This window comes from Rhinolophus sinicus, linkage group LG03 (genome assembly GCF_036562045.2).
Source record: "Rhinolophus sinicus isolate RSC01 linkage group LG03, ASM3656204v1, whole genome shotgun sequence".
Taxonomy (NCBI): Eukaryota; Metazoa; Chordata; class Mammalia; order Chiroptera; family Rhinolophidae; genus Rhinolophus; species Rhinolophus sinicus.
Window position 1 is genome coordinate 23,471,082 of NC_133753.1, and position 26,458 is coordinate 23,497,539.

At 49.1% G+C, this 26,458-nt stretch overlaps 1 protein-coding gene across 3 annotated transcripts in view; it reads right to left on the bottom strand.

Moving 5' to 3' along the window:
* Positions 1 to 431: 431 nt before the first annotated feature.
* The window catches only part of JDP2 (Jun dimerization protein 2), a 39,463-nt gene continuing 13,436 nt past the window's right edge, over positions 432 to 26,458 (bottom strand). For all 3 annotated transcript variants that reach the window (XM_019733654.2, XM_074327198.1, XM_019733656.2), the window contains exons 3-4: positions 8,357 to 8,461; positions 432 to 1,580 (exon numbers count right to left, since the gene is read on the bottom strand). In XM_019733654.2, coding sequence (XP_019589213.1) covers positions 1,395 to 1,580; positions 8,357 to 8,461 — 291 coding nt within the window. In that variant the 3' untranslated portion in view covers positions 432 to 1,394. The remainder of the gene's footprint in view (positions 1,581 to 8,356; positions 8,462 to 26,458) is intronic.

A 26,458-nucleotide genomic window follows, 5' to 3' on the forward strand; every position in this document is an offset into this window, starting at 1 on the left:
TCTATCTCCCTGGGCCTCTAATTCCTCCTCTGTGAATTGGGGACAATTGCTGCTCCCTGGAGTGGCTGTCATGAAGATGAACTGAAACCGTGTACGGACATAGCTCATGACCAGAAGGTCCATGAGTGCAGGGCTTAGGTTTATTTTATTTCCCAGTGACAATTCAGTGCCCTGTAGTGCCTGGTACACATATGGAGACGCTCAGTAAACATTTGTGGAGTGAATGAAAAAGTAAGTACTGCAGATTTCTTTAACTTCTCTGAGACTCGACCTCATCTGTAAAATGGGTACATAAACACTTACCTGTGAGGGCTGCTGTGAAAACCAAGGGCCTACACAGATGCTCCAAACATTCTCGGAGACGGCACACCGGAAGCCCCATGGTGCCTGCCCTACACCCCATTCCCTAAGCACACACCACAAGAGGCAGCTGGGTAAGTAAGAGTAAGGTTTACTGAGCGATACAGGACTGAGTACTATGAAGGGTTTACCAGGATGGAAATGCACCCCACCCCCGCCCAGCCACCCCCAACACCCAGAGACTACAGTACTTAGGAGTTACACACAACGGCCATAACTGCTGGATATCTGTTCGTAACAAACAAACCATAGCATATTTATACTGTATCACATCGAGTGATTATAGAAATCCATATATATATTGCTTGTATAAAATCTTTTTTTTTTGTAAAAAATATTAAAAGAAAAAAAAGTATAAAAAACATGTGCAGTTGAAAGCCCTGCCAGGACAGCCAGTCTGTAAACATTCAGTGAGTATGTGCTTTGGAAGGGCGCCCGCGCCTCGTGCCCACAGCAACTCCAGCAGGGCCGGCGAGGGTGCGCCCCGGCTGCCACTCCTGGGCAGGGCCGCGCTGGACGGAGGTGGGCGGGGCGGGGGGGGTCGGGGCCCCGCATCACGCCCCTCTCTAGCCTCGCGTCGGGGTCAGGGGTCAGGACTGGGGGCAGGCAGATTGCAGGTTCACTCTGAGTTCCATGCTCAGCCGCATTTCAGTTGCAACTCATGGCTTTTCCTGGCTGCTCGGAGGTCCCTTGGGTGGGTGCCCTGGCAGAGAGGCCAGAGAAGTGCCCTCGGCTGCCAGGTTGGGCATCTCTCCCTCCGGCCCAGAGTCTCTGGTCCTGCCTCCTTCAAGCCTGGCCCCAGGCAGGACAGCCCCACCCGTGGGGCTACTTTGGTCTCAGCGCTTGGTCCTGGGTTTCATCAGCCTGTCCTTCCCCTGGGTGGCTGATCTGAGTTCCACCAAGAAGCCCCGCCAGGGTTGGCTGTGCTGAGCCTCCTTGAAAAGTTTTTCACTCAGCAAAGAAGGGCCCCCTGGGCCCCTCCTCCTCCTCCGTTGTCTCCTCTTCCTTCTCCTCTTCTACCTCCCAGCCTATGGTCACTTCTTCTCCAGCTGCTCCAGCAGCGGGTTGCCCTCTGACTCGGGAGTCTTGACGCTGTCGGTCCGGACAATGCAGGTGGGGCGGTGCCTGTTCAGCATCAGGATGAGCTGCTGCCGCTCCTGCTTCAGCTCTTCGATCTGCGTTTTCAGCTCTGCGTTCATGAGTTCCAGCCGCTCAGATTCCTATGCGAGAACACAGAGTCATGGCTTTTAAGCTCTGGGAAGAGGCTCTGCCTTTGGGTAGGCACAAGGCTGGCATTTGCCTGTTTTCTGTCTGCCCCGTTCCCACTGGAGGAAGCCCAGAATCTGCTCTTGATCCCCCAGGATAACTGACTTCCTGCAGGCAGTGTCCTTCACACCTGTGACCCTGGCCTGTGCCACCCGTGGAATAAACCCATCATATCATGGGGCCAGCTCAGCTCATGTCCCACCTCTCCCCTCGCTCAATCCACTCCAGCCACAGTGGTTTCCTTGCTATTGCTCAAATATACCAAACACTCTCCTGCTTCAGAGCCTTTGCACAAGAAACAAAGGGTGGGAGAAGAATAGAGGCCAACTGGATCTAGAGCAGGTACATGGAGTGTCCACAGAGGGGTTACAGGTGGCTCCCAGGTGGCAGGACAATGGCAAAGTGCTTTGATGTGTGTGCCCCGTGTGGTCATGTAATTCCTTCTAAAACATGTGCTTCCTGGTTATTAGCCTATAATTGTTTACACAGCCTCTTCCTTATCCCGTTATCTAGAAGCTTTGCCCACTTGGAGGCAGTAACAGTCTTCCTTCTGGATCCAAAATGAGGTCGCAAATAGACCTCAGGAGCGATTTCCAGCGAACTCTGCAGCTCCACTGCAGCTCCAGGGAAAGGAAAGAAAGTAGGTTTGATTTGGGGGCTTTACGTGTTCATAGTGTGGATAGTAACAGTCATACCAAGTCAAGGTTCAGGGGTCAAAACAGTGAAACAGAACAACAGCTCCTGTGTGATTTTTCTTGGACCATATCTAAAACCTTATAACCAGTTTATTTATTCAAGCGCCAGCCATGTTTGAGATCAGTGGTTCTCAGCTAGGAGCGGTTTTGCCTCCCAGTACAATATCTGGAGATGTTTTTGGTTGTCACCACTGGGGAGGGGCTGCTACTGGCATCTCATGGGTGGAAGCCAGGGATGCTCATAAACACCCTGCAATGCCCAGGATGGCCCCACAAGATCTTGTCCAAAATGTCAGCAGTGCCAAGGCTGAGCAACTGTGTAAGACGAAAAACACACAGTTGCAGCTGTGTGTGTAACAACGGCGTGTGGCCCTGGGTCAGGCCTATGCCATGCCCTTCCACCTGCAGGGCCTGGGCACCTCTCTCCGGGTCTCGGGGGCCCTCCGTGGGGCCCACACACACCCTTCGTCGCTGTCTTCCTCACACCAGCCCGTTTGACTAAACTGCTCCCTGTGCTCGTCTCTGAGGGGGCAGTGTCAGTGCCTGGGGACCTCAGGTCTACTGAGATGTGCAGTCCTCGTGACCAGATGCTGAGGGAGAACAGGAAAGGAAGAAAGAAAAAGAGAGAGAAGAGAGGAAAGGAGAGAAGAGAAGAGAAGAGAAGAGAAGAGAAGAGAAGAGAAGAGAAGAGAAGAGAAGAGAAGAGAAGAGAAGAGAAGAGAAAATGTTCAGCGGAAAATATTAAAAACCAGCTATGGTGGGTTTTCATTCAACAGGCTGAGGTGTGATGGGCAGATGGGCCACGTCCACTCCTCTCAGAATTCCAAGAGAAAGCCGTCTCTGAGGGCCAGGAGAGACCCCACGTGAAACCATGAGTCAGTGAGTGACCCATTAGTCTGGGGCACTTAGGTGCTAATCTTAGCCACCGGCTCACTGGGTCTGACGAGCTGGTGACTTTGGATACGTCTCCAAACCCTCTGACCATGGCTCTCTCCCCAGCCAAGGCTCCCACTTTGAATCCTCTGAGTCTTTGCCTCTAGGAGTCTCAGTTCAATGTACCATCTGTGAGTATTTGCTAAGGACCTGCCGACTATAATACATGCTCTGAGGGAAACCCAAAGACCCATGATCCCCCAACACAATGCTTGTGCTGCTTCCACTCTGAGGGGAGGAAGGGTCCACACAGCAGGCAGCGCTTACGATGTGCCCATCAGCCAGGCAGGGTCTGGACGACCTTCAGAGGGGCTCAATAGCCAGGTCTGATCTTGGGTTGGAAAAACGGGTTGACTCTGCTTGAATAGAGAAGGTAGGTGGGGGTGAGGGATTTCAGAAAAGAAGCCCTGAAAGCTTAAGATGTGTTTAGGAGATAAGATCCTCCATTGTGACCATAGGTGACTTCAGGACGTAATGGGGTAAAAAACTGGGCAGGTGGATATAGAGCCAGACCAGGAAAAGCTTTAGGGTTTCAAATCAGAGTCTAGAGTAAGTTTCTTATCTTCTCTGAGCCCCGGTGAGCTCATCTATAAAAGATAATGATCGTGGGATTAAATGAACTCGAATGGGAAAGGCACTTTGTAAACCGATGGGCTAGGGAGTCTTACGGAATTTTTCTCTAAGCTGTGAGCAAGAGAATATGAAGAAAGAGAAGGAAGAGAAGGGGGACGTGTCAAAGAAAGCTTAGCAGGTCTTAGTGACTGCCTGGAGTTGGAGAATGGGAGACAGGGAAGAGAGCTGTCTGTGTGCCGGGGGAGGGGCTGTTCTGGGGAGTGCTGGGAAAGCGCAAAGAAGGGGTTCGGTTGTAGGCACAGTGAGAGGAAGTTAACAAGGGGTGCAAGGGGCCGTGTCCGACACGCAGTATTCAGAACTATGCAGACCCAGCTCCTTGCAGTGCCTGCATGTCAAACCAGCCTTATTTGTGAACCTCTGTGCGCACAGAAAGACCAAGAAGGCATGTGGCAACTTTCTTCACACGTGCACGTATCAGAGGAACGCCACTGCATTCTGTTGGATTTAAAAATTATGGTAGATCATGGAATATCATCTGGCTGTCAGAATGTAACTAACTGCTTTGTTGTTTCATTTCCTTCTGGTTTATTGGTTGGTGCTACATATTTATTTATTGTATAAGTTGAATTCAGAAGAATCTTTTTTTAACCATGATTGTTGAAGTGGTTTATGGTTTTATAATAGCAATAACCTGATCTGTTTTCCTAATCAACTAAGGAATGTGGGCTAGGAGCTTCACATGTTAATTATGAAGTGAGTAACTCTACTTGCATTTTTGTTTATCAGTTTGCCTTCTGGTAGATATTTATTGCCCTAGAGAAAATGAAACCATTGTTGTTTTAGAATAGAATTTGTGCACACGAAGTTTCGATCTCCTCCATGGTGGTCAGCAAAAGCAATAGAAAAAATACACAGTGAGGGGCGTAGCGTCCTGGCTGTGTGACCTTGGCCGAGTTACTCCCCTTCTCTGGGCCTAAGTTTCCTCCCAGAAAATATAATGATTGGTCCAGGGGACTTCAAGCATTAAGATTTTCAGACTCTATTTTCTTAAAAAAGTTATCCTAATACAGTTAAAATAGGGTTCCACTGCCCAACTCTTTACAAAAAGAGCTGGGAAGAAGCCTGATGCAGCCTTCTGAGCCCAAAAGACTTGTCTGAATTAAAATCCTGAGTCTGCCCCTTGCTGGCTATGCTGCTTGCTGCAAACAAGATTCTCAATTTCCCTGAGCCTGGCAACCTGAATAGAGTGCTGGCAGTAGAGGAAGCCCAGGGGTCTAGTCCTGACTTGGCCACTGTGTGACCTTGAACAAACTTTAATCCTTCCGAGTCCTTGCCTCCTCCAAGAGTCACTGTGACTGTCAAGGACAGAGTGGCTGTGAAGAAGAACACAGAGCACCATGGGAATGTGAGCTGGTTACAGCTACGAGCACCCAGGGAACCTGTTAGGCACAGCAGCTACAGAGGCTGGCGTTACAGCAGGGAGAAGCCTGGGGGCTGCTGTTCCTGACTGCAGCTAGGAGGTGCTAAGGCCCCCCTGGGGAGAGGATCTGACCCACCCAAAGGACCACCTCCTGCCTCCTGCGTCTTCAGGGCCTCAGGTGGTCTAGGCGGGAGAACTCTGAGATGTTACAGAAATCTCCCAGGGTGTATCTGGGTGTCCAGGGGTCAAGGATGGGAGAATGACTTTTTACATATGTGTGTATGTGAGTGTGTATATACTATATGTACACATACACATATACACATACACACACACACACACACACACACACACACACACACCTTTGTACCTCTGAGACTTGTAAATATTTTACCTGTTAAAAAAATAAATTCCCAGAGAACCCCCCAGGGATGCGGACATTGACTGTCAACGCAGCCATCTGCATTTGTGCCCCAAAGCTCACACCCAACCTCTGTTCCAAGGCCAGAGGGGAGGAAGGCGCATGGGGCAGAGGGTGAGGACTGGGCTTGGGCTCAGACGGACCTGCCCAAACCTCCCTCCTCGACCCAAGGCCATACACTCGCCCTCATGCTCGCAGCTGCCTTCTTCTCTCACCGGGACACCACCACAGCCACAGTTACCTTCCCGCTCTGTCCTTGGCTGCCCCAATCTGTGCCCCATGCTGCAGCCAGAGGGATCTTTCTAAGGTGTTTCTCTCTCGTTCGGAAACCCTTCCATGGCTCTCCATGACCATACAACTCATCGCCCTAATGGGGATACTTATGAGAGTGAAAGAAAGTGCTATTAAGCCAGGACAACAGGCAGACAACCCAGCAGAGAGGACCACCTGACACCTGTAGGATCTGGGGCCTGCCTGCCTCTCCATTCTCCCACCTGTACTCTAAACTCTAACCATCCTTTTCAATTCCTCAATCTCATTCTTAAACAGCTCTCGCCTCTGGCCTTTGCTTGTGCTGTTCCTGGTTGTGCCCCCCGCCCCCCAATCCCTGTCCTTCATCTCAGCTAGCTCCCTGTCCTCTTATGTCTCAATAAGCAGGCTTTCCTCAGCGTAGTCTGGGACATTCTCACAATATTCTCACAGCTTGAATCTTCTCACAGCTTGCTGGGCTTATCTAACATATCACTCAGTACATATTACTATTCCTTGCTTCCCTCTGCCATCCCATGGCAGACATCATTTGCTTGTCTGCTGTGCCGCAGGCACTCACTAAACACTGATTGAATAGACAGATGGATCAGCCAATGAATGAACGAATCCCGGCTCCACCGTTTGCTAGCAGTGTGATCTTGGGCAAGTAACTTGACCCTACATGTTAATGTCCAACGTGCAGATAAGCAATAGTTCTCTCACCGGAATGTTATAAGATTAAATGACACACGTGAAATGGCTGGCACACAGTAGGTGCTCAGCAAGTGTTACTGGAAGCAGCTATCACCATTCATTTGGCACTGTCTGTTTACTGCACTAGTGTGTTATCGGTTTACATTCACTTGGCATATCTTGCGTGCTAACTGGCTGACAAGCCACTGAAGTCAGGGATCTGATGTGCGACTGCTCTGTCCCCAGCTGTACCTCACCCAGCTCTATAGGCACTCAGGGCTGGACATGAGTATGTGACACCCCATCCATTTAAAGGCCCATGTGGAATCTGTGTCTTAGAAACTTCTTGAAAACTTCCAGTCCAGTGTTGGTCCACATCTCTTCCAAGGGGCTCCCAGATCTTGGAGTCTAACCCCACCTGGATGCGTGCAGCCTGGCATACATACTGCCCTATGCTGATTACACCCGGGGCCTCAGATTTGCTCTCTGCTTGTTGGAAGCCCAAGAAGAGACCCATAGATCCCCAGTGTCAGAGAAAACCAAAGCCAACGTGGCCTTGTCTCTCCAGCTCCCATAGCAGGGATCACGTCTGCTCCTTCCTGTGTGTCCTCCAGCGCACCGAGCTCAGTGCTGGGCACTTAGTACATGCTTAAAAATACTTGTCAGCTCATCAACAGATGAGCAAAAGCATGAACAAACAAATGAATGAGTGAATGCGGGCCAGCACAGCAAAGTGTTAAGAACAAATGCTTTGAAGTTAGCCTAAGGTTCGGATCTCATTTCTACCACTTTAGTTGCTGAGGGACCTGGGCAAGTTACTTAACCTTGCCGTGCCTTAGTTTCCCCATCTACAGGAAGAGTATCATGAAGGCACCTACCTCGTACAGTTATTGTGCCAATAAAATGAGATAATACACACACAGCACTTAGCACACTGCCCAACTTTACAAATGTTAGCAACTATTGTTAATGGTTGCATACTGTAGAATAGAGCCTGACCCATGTTGTTATCATTATATGGTGTTACAATCATTATTTAGAAATGAAGAAGGGATTGGGGGTGGGGAGGCTGGAGACTACTGGCCTGGACTAATTAGCTTTCTGGTCATGTTCCTTCACTGCCATCTACCATTTTTGAGGAGCCGGGAAGGCCTAAGAGATGGGACTCGGCAGAGAAAGAACAAACACCTGCTTGGCACATTCCAAATGACAGGGCAGGGACCCGCTCTGAGGGCCACGAGGAAAGGCACTTGTCTGCTGACCTTTGCATCCCCAGTGGCAGGAGCAAAGTGCTCCAGGGTCATCCTCAGTGAGCCAGCTGGGAGGCAGGGCTGGAAGGGCTTCCTGCCGCCAAGGAAGGAGCTTTTCTCTGCCCAGGCACTGTGTCTACTGCCTACATACATGGCATTGTCATCTCTTTCATTAGCACCCACCCTAGATAACCTGGGCAGCCACCAGGGTACTAAAATGGGTAGTACCAATCCTGGGCCATCTGGGTCAGTCAGCACCAAGGGCCTAACCTCCGTGGGAGGAACTGGGCTCCCGGAGATCTGGGTGGGCAGGAATTGCTGCAGGCTGCCCTTGGTTGTCCTGACTCGGGAGGGGACAGCAAGGAGGGAAGAGCAGAGGGGTCCAGGCTGCTTGGCTGATGCCAGCAGGTACACACTGATCCCGCAGGCTTCAATGACGTCTCCCAGTCCACACGTGCACAGGCCCACTGCCGGCCCTGGCCAGCGCCCTGCTCACCCGCTGCAGAAACTCCGTCCTCTCCTTTTTCTTGTTCCGGCATCGGGCCGCTGCGACTTTGTTCTTCTCCCGGCGCCTTTTCCGTCTCTCCTCTTCCTCGTCTAGCTGTGAGGGCAGAAAGCCGCTGATTAGCACTGAGGCCGGCTTGGAGTACCGCTCCCCTCCTGACACACAGACAGACAGATGGACAACCCCCGTCCTAAGCCACATCTCAGCAGAGCGAGCCGTCCCTGCCTGCCAGCCTGCTGGCCTCTCGGCTAGTGAGATGGACAAGCTTCCCAGCCAGCCTACGGATCCTCTCAGAGCAGGTGGGTACCCCAGCGGCAGTCAGGGCCCCAGGAGGGCAGGGCTGCCTGGGTTCTGCCAGAGTTCAGGAGGCCAAGCCTGGAGAAGCTATTCACACAGAGGTGGCATCCAACAGGTGGTGACGGTCTATTCTCCTGCCCAGCCCAAGACCTCTGGGCACTGTTTTCCAGACCAGTGGTTCCCAGGCACTTCCTTTAAAACCACCTTGGGCATGGGCACAGTTTTTGCATTCTGCCCCCACTCATTTTCACCTCCCTGAGGTACCTCACCCTCCCTCTTGGTCCTTCCAAATGTTCAGATCTATGCCCTTGACTACTAAACAGTCTCCCAGCCTCCTCACCTGGCTTTCTGCCTCTTCCCTGCCTCTGTATGCTCTTCCCCCAGGATACCCACTTGTATCCCAGGATCCCAGCATCCTGAACAGGACACAGGCCAAAGGGCATCCTGAGTCTCTGGGCTTGCTTTTCCCCAGGACGCATTAGGCAATGCACTATAAATGAAAGAGGGCCCATAACATGGGACAGAGGAAACTCACTGCCCCCCAACACTGGTTTCTCATCAAAGTGGCAGTTATTATTGTTTAATGAATAATAACAACAAGAGCTGCTGCATGTTGCCTACTTTGCGAAATGCTTTAAACACAGGTCACATAATCCTCACAATCAAAGCCTGATGAGGAAGGTACTATTACTGTCCCATTTTACAGATGGTGAGACTAAGGCTCACCAGTTAAGCTTACCCAAGGCCATTGGTCTAGGAAATGGCAGAGTCAGCCTTCCAACCTGGATTCCTCTGACTTTAACCCTCCTGCTCTTGACCACTGGCCCACACAGCCCCAGCCCATCAGGATCACTTTCCTGTGGTGTCTCTTGCTGTCCATGACCTACAGGAGAACCTGGAGGACACCCACAACCCACTGGGCTGGGGACAGCCTAGAGTGAGAAGCCACTAGAGAAGTCATTGGATTGCCTTGGGCTTGCCAACTCTCTCACTTCTCGAGCCAGTGGGGGTGATTCTGGCAGCCTCAGGCCTGGAACAAGGTCTCAGCTGAAAGGGCTTTGGGCCAGGAAAATAAACAGCCTCTCTCTGTGCAATCCCAGCATGCTTTAGGAGGTCAGGACCCAGGGCTGGGGCCAGAGACCAGCACCTACGGCCATCGTCACCGGCCCTGGCAAGGCAGCCCTTTCTCCTTCTCCACCATGTCTGAGCGTCTCCCGGACCCACTCCCACCCTGCCTGGGAGGCTGGCCTGAGAGGTACCTTGTCAACACTGCCGCACCCAAGCACCTCCCAGCCCCGTGGCCTCCTTTGAAACAGAACCAGAAGTGACAGCTCCTCTGGCTGACCCGCATCTGGGAAAATAGAAACCTGGACAAAATTGATTCCGCCCAACCTCAACCTCACCCCCAACAAGGCAGAGGTAACCGTGACGACAGGCAGAGGGAAGGAACGGGAGGAAGTGGCAGGCAGTGCAATCTCCCCTCGGCCAGGAGGGTTTGCCCACAAACTGCCAAGGTGATGTGTGCAACCTGAGCACTGGCGGGCTTGCAGGGCCTCGAGCCCCTCCCTGGGAGCACCCTGGGTTCTGGCAGAGCTGCCATTTCCGAGGAGACACAGCCTCTGTCCTCCTAGACTCAGATCCCCAACCCACCCCAGTGCAGGGCCTCCTCCTACATAAAGTCAGGGGCAAACAGAAGCTGCTCAAGCAGCAGATGCAAAGAGGCTCAACGCTGTAAGTTTAAGAGCTCACCCGGGCCAGGCTGATGCCCAGATAGAGGGCTGCTCCATCCTGCCCTCCAGGTGCATCAAGCCCCTCCTGCCATCACCCCGACTCCACACATTTCACCCTTCTCCAAGCCCCCAGGCCCTCCGGAGATCACCTTCCTTTCACATTTGGTAAACTCTTACTCAGCCTTCAAGAGCAAATGCCAACTTCTCCAAGGAAGGCTCCTTTGACTCCAGGATAGAATTAACTGCTATTTCTGTGCTGCTACAGCACTTTGAGTAGGACCCCGCTGTAAGAGTCTCTATCATATCCCACTGTAGTTCTGTTTATGTAGGTACCTGACTTCCCTTCTGGGGACCTGAGCCTCCCCAGCACCTGGCATAGAGCATGGCACTTAGTAAGAGCTCAGCAAATGTTAGTCGAAGGAAAGGAAAAAAGGATTCTGGAGAAAGAGGACACAGGCTTGGGTTCTATAATTATAACCGTGATTTATTGCCTGTGTTTGTATCTGTATTACCTTTTCCCCAGTGCTCATAGAGAGCCTTCTCTGTTGGGATGGCCTCTTCCTTCTGGCTATAGGAGGCCAGCAAAGCTTGGGGATTGGGTCCTGCCTTCCCCAGAAGCACATTGGCCAAAGACAGAGCCTAGATTCAGGGGTGCAGGCCCCTAATGGCAGTGGCAGGGCAAATCCTGAGCAGGCCCTGAAAGTATCCAGGCTGTGCACTGAAGCCTAAAGCTTTCAGTTCCATAGCCACTACCAGCCTCCAAGCCCGCCCCCAGCCTTTCCTGCACCCACACCCCGCCTTGGCTGGCATGGCCCAATAAGGCAAGAAATGGCCCCAAAGCCCCGTGGCCACACCTTCCTTCCCCGTTGACACTGTGCTGCATCTCCCCCAAATCCTCCTGCTATTTAAGAACCAACCAGAGGGGAAAAAAAAAAAAAGAACCAACCAGAGGGCGTGGAGAAAACAGCTGCTGAGGTCCCTCCAGAAATATGGGTAGGGCAGTGCCCCTCACTCAGCCTTCTCCATCCCCATGGGCTAACTCTGGCGCCTTGTGCCCGGGGCCTGCGTGGTCTGCACCCCCCACTAAGACGAGACACCCCTCATTCCTCCTCCAGACCTTCTTTCATCCAAGAGTCAAGGCTGCTACCCGTCCTCCTTAATGCTCCCCTGGTTTCTCAAAGCATTTGGCTGTGAGTGGGTGAGAGACTGTAGAGTGTTTTCACCACACACAGTTCAGACATCTAAAACCAGAACCCCAAAATGGGAGATGACGATTTTTTTTCTACAGATACAGCTGAAAGAACCAGGATGTTTGTGGAGGAGGCAGCCTGACACTCAATACATTTAAAGAACCATGAGGTGGGGGCTAGAGGGTGGAGGGGAGCAGATCTTTCCCTGTTCCCAAACTTAGTTCTGGCTCTGCTTTTCCCACATTCCCAGGAAGGCCTGGGCAATACTGTCTGTGTTCTGGAAGTGAGGGGTGCCCCTGGGCCACCCTTCATATTGAAGGAACAGACTTGGGGACCCACGGCTGAGAGGGCCCTCATGTTTGAGCAGTCCCTCCTCAGGGAGCCTGTTTTTAAGCCCCTGCTGAGGGCTGGGGGACCCTCACCCCTGGCCACAGCTGACTGGACAAAGTGTGAATGGCTGACCTGAGCTGGGCTATATTCACCTCCTGGGAATTTGAAATTGGACTGCTGGACTGGGGGACAACCAAATTCAGCCATGTGCCCAGAGAAGCAGAAAGAGCAAGCTGCGGATATGTGGAGATGAGCAGAGACCAGAGATCATGTGGCAAGAGACAAACCAACACTCAGCTCACGGAGGGAGTCAGAGAGACAGAGAGGGAACTGGTAACAGAGAGAAAAACAGGACCTGGGCCAGGGTGAGGCGAGCGAGGTGCCTAGGACACACATTTAAGGAGGCGCTCATGCTGGGGCTCATGCCACAGGCAGGATAGGCACCCAAGAGTGAGTGCCTCCTTAAATGTCATGCCCAGGGCATCTTGCTTGCCTCACATGAGCTACAGACAGAGAAAGGTGAAGAATGAGAAAGAGAGGAAAGAGAGAAACACAGAGAGACAGAGAGAAAGAGGCAGAGCCACAGAGAGAGACACACACAGAGACATGGACAGAGGCCAACGATGCAGACAAACCGAGTGGACAGACAGCACAGCCAGAGAAATAAACTTGGTCCTCCTGGTTCCACTCCTGAAGAGGCCTAACATGCTTCCTGTCCTCGGGGTCCATGATACACAGCCCTGAATATATTCTGAAATTTCTCCTCTGGCCTAGCGGGAGTTGGAAAAGGTTTCTGCTTCTTGCCACGAAACGATGCCCAGCCCACCAGGGTCCCACCCTTATGAAGTCAGGTGACGCCAGGTGAAACTGGAGGAACCGAGGGTGGTCCCCAGTGATTCAGGGGAGAATCACTGCTACCCAGGAGCCATGCCTCTAGAATAGTTGAGAAAGTGGCAGAGCCTGAGTGCAGAATGGCCTATGAGCAAGTTGAGGCAAGTCACCTCTGTAGGAATCAAATCCCCTGGATTAGGAGTCCTACCAGGTTAAATGGTTTCAGTAAACCCCCCAGGACTGTCCTATTACCCTCCCCATTTTTACAGAAAAGGAAACTAAAGATATCAAGGCTGCATGGAAGGTTCCACAGTGACATCCTTTGGGTCTCAGGGCCTGAGTGCCTCCTGCTCCCCAAGAGTGGGTGGTCTGTGTGAACCCCACCTCCCCCCCCCACACACACACATACAGTAACAGGCCTCTTGCCCTTTCAGCTCCATCCTGGTAACAGATCTGTGGATAGGGCTGTAAGTGAAAGAAGCAGGAGAAACTTCTGCTCTGAAGGCAGTGACCATTTTGTTTTTCCCTATTTAGGTTTTTTTAAAATAAAAACTATTTATTGCACAATTAACACTGAATGTGTAGCATTAAAGCTTTGTGGTTTCAGGGAGGGAGTTCAGCTATTCTGTTCCTGCCTCACCCTCACTCGTGGTGGCAGCGTTTCTCAGGCCCTGTCTGCAGGCCACATGGCTTTCACACGGTGGCAACAGTTGCCCAGATGTGACTGTGAATTCTGACATTTCATAAGCCTTTCCAAAAATGTATCTGGTGGGCCCCGCAAAGTGATAGGATGAGAAAAAGCAATGACACTTTTTAACCCGAGGCACTGAAAATATAGAAACTGTCACATGGACAAAGCAATAGAGAAAAGAACAATAAAGCAGACAACAAGCAGAAACAGAAGGGAAGATAAAAAACAAATCAAACCCCCAGCCCTGATCAGAGAAGCAAGCGAAAGCCAGGAAGGCTTCTCTTGTACTGAAACTGTCGCATGGACAGAGAGACCAGGCATCTGAGACACCACGTTCAGAGCGGGCAGGGTTGGCAGAATGGGCTTTGGGATCTAAGCGGCTTGGGTCCCCCTGCAGCTCTGCTACCAACTGGCTGTGTACTCCTGGGAAAGTCACTCAGCCTTTCTGAGCCTCCATTTTTCTCCTGTAGGAGGAAAGCACTGAGCCCTGCTATACAGGTTTGTAATGAGGACTAAGTCCCAGCCCAGAGCCCGGGACACAGGAAGGATTCAGTAAATGCCAGCTTCCCCGCCTGCCTTTTCAGGTGAGGCAAGGAGGCAGAGATCGTGCTGCCCAGGGCACACCCAGCTTCTAGCGCCCACGGGCAAAACCTGGCATAAAAGGAGACCCGGGAGAGGGGTAGCAGAGTGGAGATGCTTCAGAGCATGCAAATTGTCATAAGCAGGCCTGAAGTCACAGCCCTGGCCAGGCCCACAGGGCCCTCCCCCACTGCATAGAAGAACCAGATTTCAACACCAGGGACCCATGAGCACCCTGGGAAGTAAACACCCAAATACCAAACATACCAGACATTCCCCCATACAAACAGGCCTCACTAAGCCAGGGGCTGTGGTCCCCCCCCACACCAACAAAAAAAGTAGGGCAGTCCCAGGACAAGACCTCACTGGGCAGCCCAGCCAGACTGGGCCCACGATCCCCTCTGCCTCCTCCTACCCCCGGAGGGAGGAATTAGGAAACCCTAGGGCCCTTGTCCAATACCCCTGCTGACCCCCCACAGCCCAGAGGGGCCAGGCCTTCTCCACCAGCATCTCCCCCGGGGCTAAGCTGTTGGAAACTCTCTGCCCTCCTCTCTCTCCTATCTTCTCGGGCCAGGCCCTTGCCCTGCAAACAGCCAAGGTCTGGACCTCAGCTGTGAGATATTAGACAGTTTCTGTGAACAGTTGATAGGGCTGTAGGAGAAAGTTCAAGACGAATGGTCAGCCGAAGGCTGCGGTTGCAAACTCAAATCACCTCCAGGGGCCCAGCAAGTTAACCCTTCATGAGGAGGAGGGTGGGATGGAGTGGTGGCCCCCCGCGGGGACACCCCAATCGGCCCCAGTGCAGTGCAAGCTCCGTGCTGCCAAATTTTCCAGGTTTTCAAGATTAGCTGAAAATATGGATGTTTAAGTATAATCTCCCAAATTTTCATTTGGCAATGAATTCCATTTTGAAAAGAATACTGTGTGAGCCAAACAAAACACATCCGTACCAGCCCATGGGCTAATTTATAACCCCTGGCAGGTGACAGACACAGGCAGGGTTGGTCCTCAGACACCTGGTTCTAGTCACCATGACGCCCTATATTCTGTGACCTCGGGCCGGTCAGTTCACTTCTCTCATCCTCAGTGTTCATAACCACGCTAGCTCCCACTCTTCGCTAACGCAAATATCTCTGCAGTGGCTACTAGGTGAGGTCACGGAGCTGGGAAAAGACATCCTGCTGCCTTCCAAACAGTGGGCTGGACTAAAATCTCCCCAAAGTGCCACCTCGCTCTGATGTACCTGGGTTTTCATTCATCCAGTCTTCAGGGTCAGGTTAGACTGACTGAGAGGAGAGAGAGAGGGATGTAGGAAGGACATCTCCCCGCTTTTAAGAAGTTTCAGAAATAGTGACTTCACACATTCTTAGCACCAGAAAGGGGCTCTTGGCAAGCACACAGGCCAATCCCTAGACTTTACAGAGGAGGAAACTGAGGTCCAAAGAAGGAAGCAAATTGCTCCAAGGCTTACACTTGAGGGCAGGACCTGAGTCCTCATGACCAAGTCCAAAGGACACTGCCGGGTCAGTCCCCCTGGGCCTCCTGGCTCTGCCTGACTGTGCATCACTCCCTTTCTGGAATTCTCTCTGCCCTGGATGCAGACACGTACTTGTCTGTCCTCCTCCTACTTCTCAGACCTCTCCTTGCTGCCTCTTGTCCAGGACCCTCTTCCTGCCCCTTGTAGGGTGATGTCTCCCAGGGTTCTCTCCTCAGCCTGCCGCCTTCCTCACTCCATATGTACCACCTGTGGGTCATCGCTTTCATCTGCTCATGTGGTTTCATGTACCACCGACACACTAATGCCAACCAAATCTTTATTTTCAGACCAAAATATCCAACTACCAGCTGGACATTCAATCTGGATGTCTCTCAGCCCCTCAGAGTCTCTCTCCTCAACTGGTACTTCATCTCTATTCTCCACCCCAGCTGGCATCACCGCCCACACCGTCACTGCAGTTAGAAACTCAGGGCCTACCCCTCACCTGCCCCTCTCCTTACCTCCAGTTTTGACCATACAGGCCATGCAATTCTACATCCTAAATCTTCCTCAGATTTGCTCCCAACTCTCCATCTGCATTGTCACTTTCCAAGCTCACTTGAGCTCTCGCCACCCCCTCTACTGGACCACCTCTCCTGAATCACCTCCTAGGAGGCCTCCTGACCTTGCATGACCATTCTCCAGCCCAGTCATCAGAGGGATCTTTCTAAAATGCAAACCTACTCTAGTTATTGGCCTTTGGGGGGGTTTTCATTACCCTCAAGCCCAAGCTCTTTAATGTTTCAAGCAAGGTTCCCCATGACTTGGCCCCACCTGCTCTGGTCTCACCTTCTATCCCTACCCTATACTCCATGTTCCTGCAATGCTGAGTCTCTATATACCCTACACCTCCCCAGCCTCATGCCATTGCCCCTGCTGTCCCCTTGGCTTATTTCAGCCTGTACATTCAGCTCATGCATCACCACCTACAGGAAGCCCTCTGTGATTCTCATTCCCTCTGAGAGGCTGGGGAGGTGTCCCTCTGCTCCAGGCTCCCACAGAACTCTGAGCTTATCCTGGCCCCTACCATGTGGTATTCTATCCTCAGTTCCTGCCTCCTCCACTAAAATGGGAATTCCATGAGGGCAAAGTCTGTGTCTTGTTGACTTTTTGTGTGCCCAGCACCTTACCAAGTTTGTGTCTATCAGTAGCACTCAATAAATGTTTGCTAAAGGGAGACCTGATCCACAGAGCTGGTGACCTAGACAAGAACTCCTGCTTTCCAGTTCAATGCCCTTTCCTCTTTACTCCAACTGCCCCTGATGCCAGGCTATAACCAAACACATTCACCTACAAACAAACCCACACACTGGACTCTGTGCTCACTCAAAGCATCAAACCAGCCCAGCCAACCCCAGGTGAGGGTTCTGAACAAGAGCTGGCAGAGGCAACGGCTCCACCTGCCAAGATGATTCACTCAGCTCCCCTGGCTGGGGGTGCAGGTGGATAAGCAATTGCTCAGTGCACTTGGCATATGCAGGAAACGGTGGGGTGCAGCAGGGCTGCAAGCTAAGCTCTATCTTGAGGTTCTGGAACTGAGAAGACCCAAAGATCCTAGGTCCTTCATGCACCCCCGCAGGCTAGGGAACTCAAGTTCAGAGAAGGGGAGTGAGTTTGCCCAGGTGCCTGTGTCAGACAGTGACAGGAGCAACCAGAACACACTGCTCTCTGGAAAGAGGCAGGGAATGCCTTCTTCATGAACTGAAAGCCCGACTCTGCTATCACTGTTGGGCATCAGATCCCACAGGGGGATCCATCCCAATGACTGCTCTGCCTGCTCACATCTCAGCAGCAGGAAGCACTGACCTTGGCCGTCCCAAACCCCGTCCTCAGTAAAAACCTTCACCTGGGTTAAAAGAACCCATAAAACAATAGGCCACTGAGGCATGAGGCTGGTTTATATGAACAGAAGAAGGAAAGGCCATTCTCTCAGAAAGCACTGGAGAACAGCCTGTTTCCACCGCTAAGAAAAGACAGCACCGTGTTTGGAACAAAGCCTGAAAAAGCTGGCTGGGCAGGGTGACACCCATCTGCAGATGGCCCTGCTAAGGAAAGAGCAAACACTTACTACAAAAGTGAGGTAGAGGCCAAGAGACATAGGAAAAATAACCTTGGCATGGGCAGAAAATCTAACATTCAATTGAAAAAGAGACTGTGATTGCCTGGAAATTCTTTTGCTGGAGAAAGGCTATTTGAAGAATGATGGCTCTTTTTTGGTTGAAATATATCTATTTCAGGCCCATTTCATATGTATGGTGTTGTTGAGGTTTGGTTTCCCACTGGCCATCAATCAATTTTCTTGCCCAATTGACAATCGCTTCAAAAGATGAGGAAAGGGGAGAAACAGTGGACCCGACAAGACCCTCCCATCCCCAAAAGACAGGTAAGAAGCGGAATATATCGGGCTTCAGGGGAAATCGGTTTTCTTCTAAAAAAAGGGTTAATAATACAGTTCAAACTGAGTCTTTAACAATAAGAAGCAGCGTAATATGCCTTGATTACACTGGGGCAAAAAAATAAAAATGAAAAACAGAGACAAGAGCTCCTGCAAAACGATGATCGACGATTAAATGAAAATGCAGTTATTGCAAAGAATATCTATGAACAGGGCTGCCCTGAAAGTCCCGAGTTGGTCAAAGTAGAAAAACATTTCAAGTACCACCATACGATTAAAGCTTTGCAAGTCATTTGTCTTTCACCATGAAGGTGAAAAACAAGGTCCTTGGCTTAATTATTCTCCACCAACGCAGTTCTGTTTAATCTGTATGCAGGCTGTGCAGCTAAAATACGAATTTCAGCCAATTTCTTTCAAGCACGAGGCACAGATGACAAGTCACTGAGCCAAACGGCGACCTCTACTTTGCGGGTACTGAATGCCCGCTAATAAAAATCCCACCCAGGTGACGTGACCAGACAAATTCACAACCAGGGGTACCTGGCCTGGAGGATGGAAGGGTTTCACTACAAGTGATATATGTAATGAAATGGATGCAATTCAGGTTTTGGAAATGGGGGAAGAAAGGGCTTCGCAGTACCCAGGCAGAGTGGTGGGTAGGTGGGTGTGGAGATCTCCCCCCAACTGCAGTTCTTACAGCTGCCGCCGTGTTTCCCTGAAAATAAGACCTAGCCGGACCGTCAGCTCTAATGCATCTTTTGGAGCAAAAATTAATATAAGACCCCGTCTTATATAAGAACCAGTCTTTTATATTAATTACATTACATTACATTACATTACATTATATTATATTATACCCGGTCTTATATTAAAAGACCAGGTCTTATATTAATTTTTGCTCCAAAAGACGCATTAGAGCTGATGGTCTGGCTAGGTCTTATTTTCAGGGAAACACAGTAAGAACTCTGGGTCAGATACAGTAAATGGGGGCTCCTTTGGCAACAGAACAGTTTGATTCTCCCTTCTAAAACAACGAAGAAACCAGCCTACTGACAAGCTCAGCAGCGTAATTAATTAGGAAGTCCCTAGGGTGTGAATGCTGGCAGCCAGGAGCATCTCAAGACCTGGAAATAACTGGTTTGGAAATGCTAAGGTGTTTGCTGACTCAGAGAGCAACCTTGCCTTACACAGAGGCAGGTACCACACACATTAATGAATACCTGAGGGTGTGTGGGTCTCTCCAGGAAACTTGAGACAGGTTTGGAGAGAAACGTGATTTTTGACTCTTGTAGCCGTTCTCAGAGACAATCATTACCAGTCAGAGCTGGAAGGCTCAGGTCATCTAAACGTGTAGAAAGCATAAGAATCCCCTGGAAGTCTTATTACATCACAGATTTCTGGGTTCCACCCTCTAGAGAGCCTGCTTCAGTAGGGTTAGGGTGAGACCCAAGAAACTGCACTTTGAACTTATTTCCAGATGCTGTACCCCTGCTCTGCAGACCCCACTTGGAGTAGCGCCAGTGTAAACCAGTGGATTTCAGACTGGTCTTGGCAGCAGAAGGATCTCGTTCAAATGATACCACAATATGTTAAATACTAGATAAAGGCGGTACTTTATTACGGGAATCACAGTTGTATTATATACCTATTACAGTCTTTCACTGAGAACAATACGTTGTTTGTAGCTGATGCAAAACCTTTACCTCAGACGTCAAGGGGGACAGTGGCACATTCCTGACAGCCTCAGGATCCAGATTATTCCTGTCTTATGTTTTCCTTGCACACACAGATCAATAGTTACAAAGAGTGCGTTTGTATACACACACACACACACACACACACACACAGAGTCATGCGTTGCATAACGACGTTTTGGTCAATGATGGATCACATCTACGACTGTGGTCCCATGAGATTCTAACGGAGCTGAAAACTCCCTATCGCCTGGTGGCATCCTAGCTGTCATCACATCGCAGCGCAATGCATTACTCACGTGTTTGTGGTGGTGCTCGTGAAAACAAACCTGCTGCACTGCCAGTCATATAAAAATATAGCACATACAATTATGTACAGTATGTCACACTTGAGAATGATAATAAACGACTACGTTACTGGTGTATGTATGTACTATACTACACTTTTTATCATTATTTTAGTGTGCACTTCCTACTTAGAAAAAAAAACTTGCTATAAAACAGTATGCCATGTTCCTGCAGCAGCAGCCTCGTACACTTTGCATTTACCACGTCACTTGATTGCATCAGTGTTTCTTGTGCTTGATTTCATCTAGTTTTGTACAGAAACATGCTGTACAGGCTTGTGGCCTAGAAGCAGTAGGCTATACCAGAGAGCCTTGGTACGTATAATGGCTATACCACCCAGATTTGTATAAGTGTACTCTGTGATGTTTGCACAATGCCAAGGTCACCTAATGATGCATTGCTCAGAACGTGTCCCTGTCGTTAAACAGCACATGACATATTATTTACATATATATGTAAATAATGTTTTACCAGCTTGCCTTGCACTCAAGATGCTCATCAGTTAAAGAGCAGTAGCAGGAAGAGTTTTGTTCTGAAGTCTGTGCAAAACAGATTAACCTCACACCAGAGGTCACTTTGCTGGTACTCTCCAAGGTGTTAGATTTGAGTAGTAAAAGGCATGAGCATGTGTGTGAATCTTGCCTTTTAAAACACAGACTAGATAAAATTATGCTTTAAAAATGAGACCCTGGAAAGTTACTTAACCTCTCTGAGCCTCCCTTCCCTAACAATCGATTGTACTAATAACACCTACCTCTGAACAGATCGAAGGAGATATGTCTACAAAGGCAGTTTGCAAACAATAAGGTGCTCTGCTTGTGTGAGCCTTCTGTCCTGAACCCAGATATCCTCACTCTTTCAAAGACCTGGGCCGGTTTATACTGTACCAAGGATTTCAACCAATGGCTACAGCCTAGAACCACCTGCGGCCCCACCCAGGCCAATTGAATCAGAATCTCTGGGCTCTACATCAATATTTTTTGAAATGCTCCCCAGGGGACTCTAAAGATTAGCCAGGATTACTCCATATTTCCTCCTGAGGTCCACACAAAATCCTGCCAAACTGCTCTCATTGCTTCTGGATGGCCGCTAGCAATAAAAAGGAAAGAGGAGAAAAGGCCCTTAACCAGATCCTGGCTTTTTCACTGCTGTTGGCCTGACAGGGAGTTTTAATATTAGGTTGGTGCAAAAGTAATTGCGGTTTTTGCAATTATTTTTAACCTTTTAAACTGCAATTACTTTTGCACCAACCTAACAACGACAGCTACTAATTCTGGAGCACCAATACATGCTGGGTGATTTACAAACCTTATCCCTTTTCATCCTCCCCATACCTCTGTGAGGTAGACATCATTCTTTCCCATTTTTAAAACAGCTTTATCGAGATATAATTCACACATACCATGCAATTCGCCCACTTAAAGTATACAATTCAACAGCTTTTCGTACATTCAGAGTTGTGCAACTATCACCACAACCAATTTTAGAACATTTTCATCACCTCCAAAAGAAACCCCACACCCCTTAGCTATAATACCCACCCACCTCTCCCATCAACCCCAGCCCCAGGTACCAGGGAACTGGTTCTCCTTCCTGACTCTATGGATTTGCTTATTCTGGACATTTCACATCAATGGTATCCTGCAATATGTGGTCCTTTGTGACTGGCTTCTTTCACTTAACGCAGTGTTTTCAAGATTCATGCATGTTGTAGCAAGTATCAGTACTTTATTCCTTTTTATGGCCAAATAATATTCCATGGTATGGATACACATCATATTTTGTCTGTCCATTCATCAACCAATAGACGTTTGGGTTGTTTCCACTTTTAAGATATTCTAAGTAATACTGCTATAAACATTCACGCACAAATTGTTGTGTATAGTCCCCTTTCTATTGGGTATATCTATACGTAGAAATGGAACTGCTTTGTCAGATGGTATGGGTTTATGTTTCGCCTTTTGAGGAGCTGCCAAACTGTTTTCTAAAATGGCTGCACCATTCCATTCCCACTGGCAGTTTACTAGGATTTCCATCTCTCCTTGACCTCACTAATACTTGTTATTATCTGTCTTTTTATTGTATTCTAGTGGGTGTGAAGTACTATTTCACTCTGGTTTTCATTTTCATTTCTTTGATGGCTGATGACGCTGAGCATCTTTTCATGTATTTATTAGCCATTCACATATCTCCTTTGGAGAAATGTGCATCGAGATACTTTGCTCACTTTTAAATTGGACTATTTGTGTTTTTATTATTGAGTTTAATAGTTCTTTATATATTTTAGATACAAGTCCCTTATCAGATCCATAATTTGCAAAAATGTTCTTTCATTCTGTGGATTGTCTTTTTACTTTGTGGCCTTTGAAGCACAAAGTTTTTCATTTTGATGAGGTCCAATTTATCTACTTTTTTAAAATTTTGTTGCTTGTGGCTTTGGTGGCATATTGAATCCAAGGTCACAAAGATTTATTGCTGTTTTCTTCTAAGAGTTTGCAGGTTTAGCTCTGACATTAGGTCTATGATCCATTTTGAGTAAATTTTTGTGTATGTTATGAGATAGAGTCTCTTTCCTTCCATTTTTACAACAGAGAAAATTAAAGATCGAATGTTTAGTAACCTTCCCAGACCTAAACTGTTCCAGTGCAGTGGTCCTGCTTTGCTACACTGCTTCCCAAGAGCCAAGGTTTTTATTGGTGGTGGTGGGAGGGAGGGTGGTGGTTAGAAGCAAACTCCAGACGAGCTTGCCACCGAGAACATGCACGTGCACCATGCTTAGTAAAGGGGACCCTGCAGCCACACAGCAGAGCCCAGTCAACGAGCCCTAACATAGGGCAGGATGTGCGTAGCCTCGAGGGGTTGCAAAACCCAGAGAAGGCCTGTTACCTCTCTCCCAGCACCTTCGCAGGCTGCCTGAATCTGCCCAAATGTCCTCCCAGGTCACCGAGCTCTATCCTCAGGACTGGCTGTCTTGTGTCTTTGGGCGTAGAGGGGAGAGAGACGTGCTGGCCGTTTAGCCAGAGGAGCCTCACGTGTGTGAGGCCTGTTTCCCAGCTCCGAGTCCATATTGCCAGTGGATCTGGGCATGCCAAAGCAAGATGACCAGCACGGACACAAGAGGCCACTTCACAGGGCTGTTAAAAAAGTAATGGTTCATGGAAATTCAGCAATGACCTTAACATCACAGGAAACAAGATAAGGGGTCACACACGGCAGCTTAGGGGAAACCAGAGGGCTGGAGGGCCTGCTCATCTATAGTCTGTGATGGCAACCGCGACCCGGGCTACAGCTAAACTGTATAAACAACCACAAATAGGAAGATCTGCTCGCTTCCCTGAAACCTAGGTCACGGGCACAACACACTGGAAAGGCCACTGCTGTCAGAATTGGTAGTGTCATTCACTGCCAGTGGACTCAGTCCTACCAAAGATCATTTACAGACGCAATGTGCTGTAGGCAAGGTCGTCTTTGCACACAGTGCCTCACTGAATCTTCACGATGAAACTAGGCGTTTTAGTTTCCTCCTTTTATAGATGAACACTGATGCTCAGAAAGACCGGCTGACTTGTCCAAGGTTGTATAGGGAGTGAGCAAAGGAGCCAGACTTTGAACCCAGAAGCTTGAACCCAAGCCTAGAGCTCTTCCCAGGCCCTAGATGCAGCCCCTCTGGATAGGAAGCCAGGATGGTGCCCTGCTCCACGACACCTGGGCACCTTCGCACACTCAGGCCACTCACCAGCTCCAAGGACAAAACGCCCTCAAGGAAATGAAAGCCCAAGGAACAATTTTTGAATCAATATAAAAACTAATTTGCATAATTGGCACATTTGAAAAGTGAATCATAGTCATGTCTTCCATTTCTTGTGCATCGTAGTAAGTGCCAGGCGTTATGAGAAACACTTCACCTGCATTAGTTCATTTAATCATCACTGCAACACTTAGAGGTAGGTACTAGTATTATTCCCATCTTAAGACAGAGGCTCTAAAAAGGTAGCATGGGACTCCCTGAACTTTTCAGAGGTATCTGATTTCTGCTTAGAATATACAGATCCAGTTATGTCCCCACCACCACCTGTCCAAGGGACCCCGTGCTAGGACGACAGCAGGTGTGACCAACCTATGAAGATAAATAAGAGCTTCAGAACCCCTGTGAATGCTCGGGCGATGGTATCAAAAAGACTTAATATCACGGGACCAACGTTAAACACAGTCATGGCTGCTTTTAGCTAGCACTCATTTCTTCTCAAATTAAACTATTAAAGGGAAAAGAAAGCTAACAGCTTTTTAAAATGTGCTAACAAAGTGACAGCACTAAAATGGAAATTCAGGATTTCAAAGACAAGTCAGGAGATTCTGTTCCAAGAAGGGACAGATTGGATCTCTCTGCCAAACAAGTATGAGACTGAAAAGGCGTCTGAGTCAGGGGGAAGAAGGCCAATCCTGTTCCAAGGAGCCACAAATTAAAAGCCAATTATGCAAGGCTTGCTAAAAAATGTCAGTGGGCTGCCTTTATGTTTTAAATCACTAAAAACACAAGCATGTTTACAGCAACATTTACCCAGCACATCAGCTGGTTGCGGGCAACTTTTTATGCTCAGGCTAAACATGGGTGTACACTTTGATCTTTTGGGGAACAAACTCTGGGAAGTCTACCTGTGGCTGAGAGTGAACACACCTTTCAAGGCCTCCACCCTGCAGTCCACAGATTCAAATTCCCATGTCATCCAAAGGGGAAAACTTTCTAAATGTCATCCAGAGTCCCTGGTGAAACTGGGAAATGACCAGTGTGATATCCACAAACAGTGAATTCTTCTCTCCTGTTCTGAAGATGGCGAGGCTATGGATCCAGTCACATGCACACACTGACTCCTCAAGGTGACGCCCCGAATGTTCCGTGACAAGGATCAGAAGAGCCTGAGAAGACGTCTAATACACAGTTAAAGTCATCCCCGAGCTGGATTCTGCCCTCAGAGGTTCTGTGCCCATGGACCTGGGGTGGGGTCTGGAAACCTGTATTTAGAAGAAGTTTTCCAAGTGGTTTTAATGATCAGCCAAGTTTGGGAATGGTTGGTTTGATTTTCATTGTGGTCTCTTTTTTTCCCTGAAGTCGCTTGAGTTCAGAAACAGAACAAATGGACAATGCTTGGAGGTAAGAATTGAGAGAGACAGAAATCAAGACACAGGAAAGTTTAAGTGACTTTTGAAGCAGACATAGCTAATTAATGTTCAAACCAACAAGCATGTATGAAACATACAATCTACGCAAGGCACAGCACACAGTCTGGCTGGGTATAAGGCAACAGGGGGCAGTAGGGACTGGGGTAAACTAAAGGCCGCATGCTAACACAGCACGCATCTGCCACTCAGCGCCAGCTTCTGGTTGCATATAAGGGTGTGGGCCTAGAGTGGCCAGATATTCTGGTTTTTTAAAAGAAGCCAGAAAGTTCACATTTCCTGGCTTTTAAATATAGCAACTCATTCAATCAAAAAAAAGAAAAAACCACACTGTGAGGGCCAAATGAGATTCATCTGTAGGCTGACTCCTGCCCATGGAATGACAGTTCGCAGCCTCTTTCCTAAAAGGTCATCCAATCCAACCACCCTTGAACTTGAGTCCCCTCTAGAGCCTTGCAGAGTGGCACAGAGGTTGAGGGGTCTCATCTAGCAGGTGGTTAAGTAAGTGCTTGGCGTGTGTATGTGTGTGCAAAGGTGGGGCGTGGGGCTCTGGCCTCCTCCACTCCCTACTGGAAATGCATTCCAGGCCCAGAAGCAGGGTGTGGCCCCTGCGGCCACAGCAGCCCACTCAGAGATGACCCAGGAAGGACCACAAGCTTTAGGCCAACTAGTTGGTTGAGGAGTCCAGATGGAAGGGGCTACAGAATGAAACGTGTAGGAAGGAAAGCTCTAGAGAAAGCCAGAGAGCAAAGCTGTCTTGAAAAGGAATATTGGAAAGGAAAGAAGAACAAAGAGCAAGGAAGACGCATGGACTCCCAAAATCCTATAAGCCAGAATATAGCATCCCCAGATTCTAGCCAGCCATTAACATCAGAAGTCTAGCCACTTACTATCGCTTGGTCTGCTTAATTTTTCTTCACATTACTAACTACCAACTGACCATTTATATTGTATATTGATTTGCTTATTTTTATTTCTGGATGCCCCCAGTACAATATACAACTCCAAGAGAAGGGGACTTTGTCTACTTTGTTTATGATTCAGTTCCTAGTGCTTGGCACAGTACCTGGCACACATAGTAGGTGCTTAGCAAATATCTGTTGGACAAATGGACTACAGGCAAGTAATTGGCACAAGAACTGTTTAGCATTATGTGTCAAACACATAATAACCATATCAGCACAAAGCACATTATCATTTACAAAACCTGTCATTTAATTCCTCCAGTTTTCTTTTCCCAAACTGCTTCATGTGTTTGGACACGGCCCAAGAGACTGCTGGCCTCTGCAAGGCAGG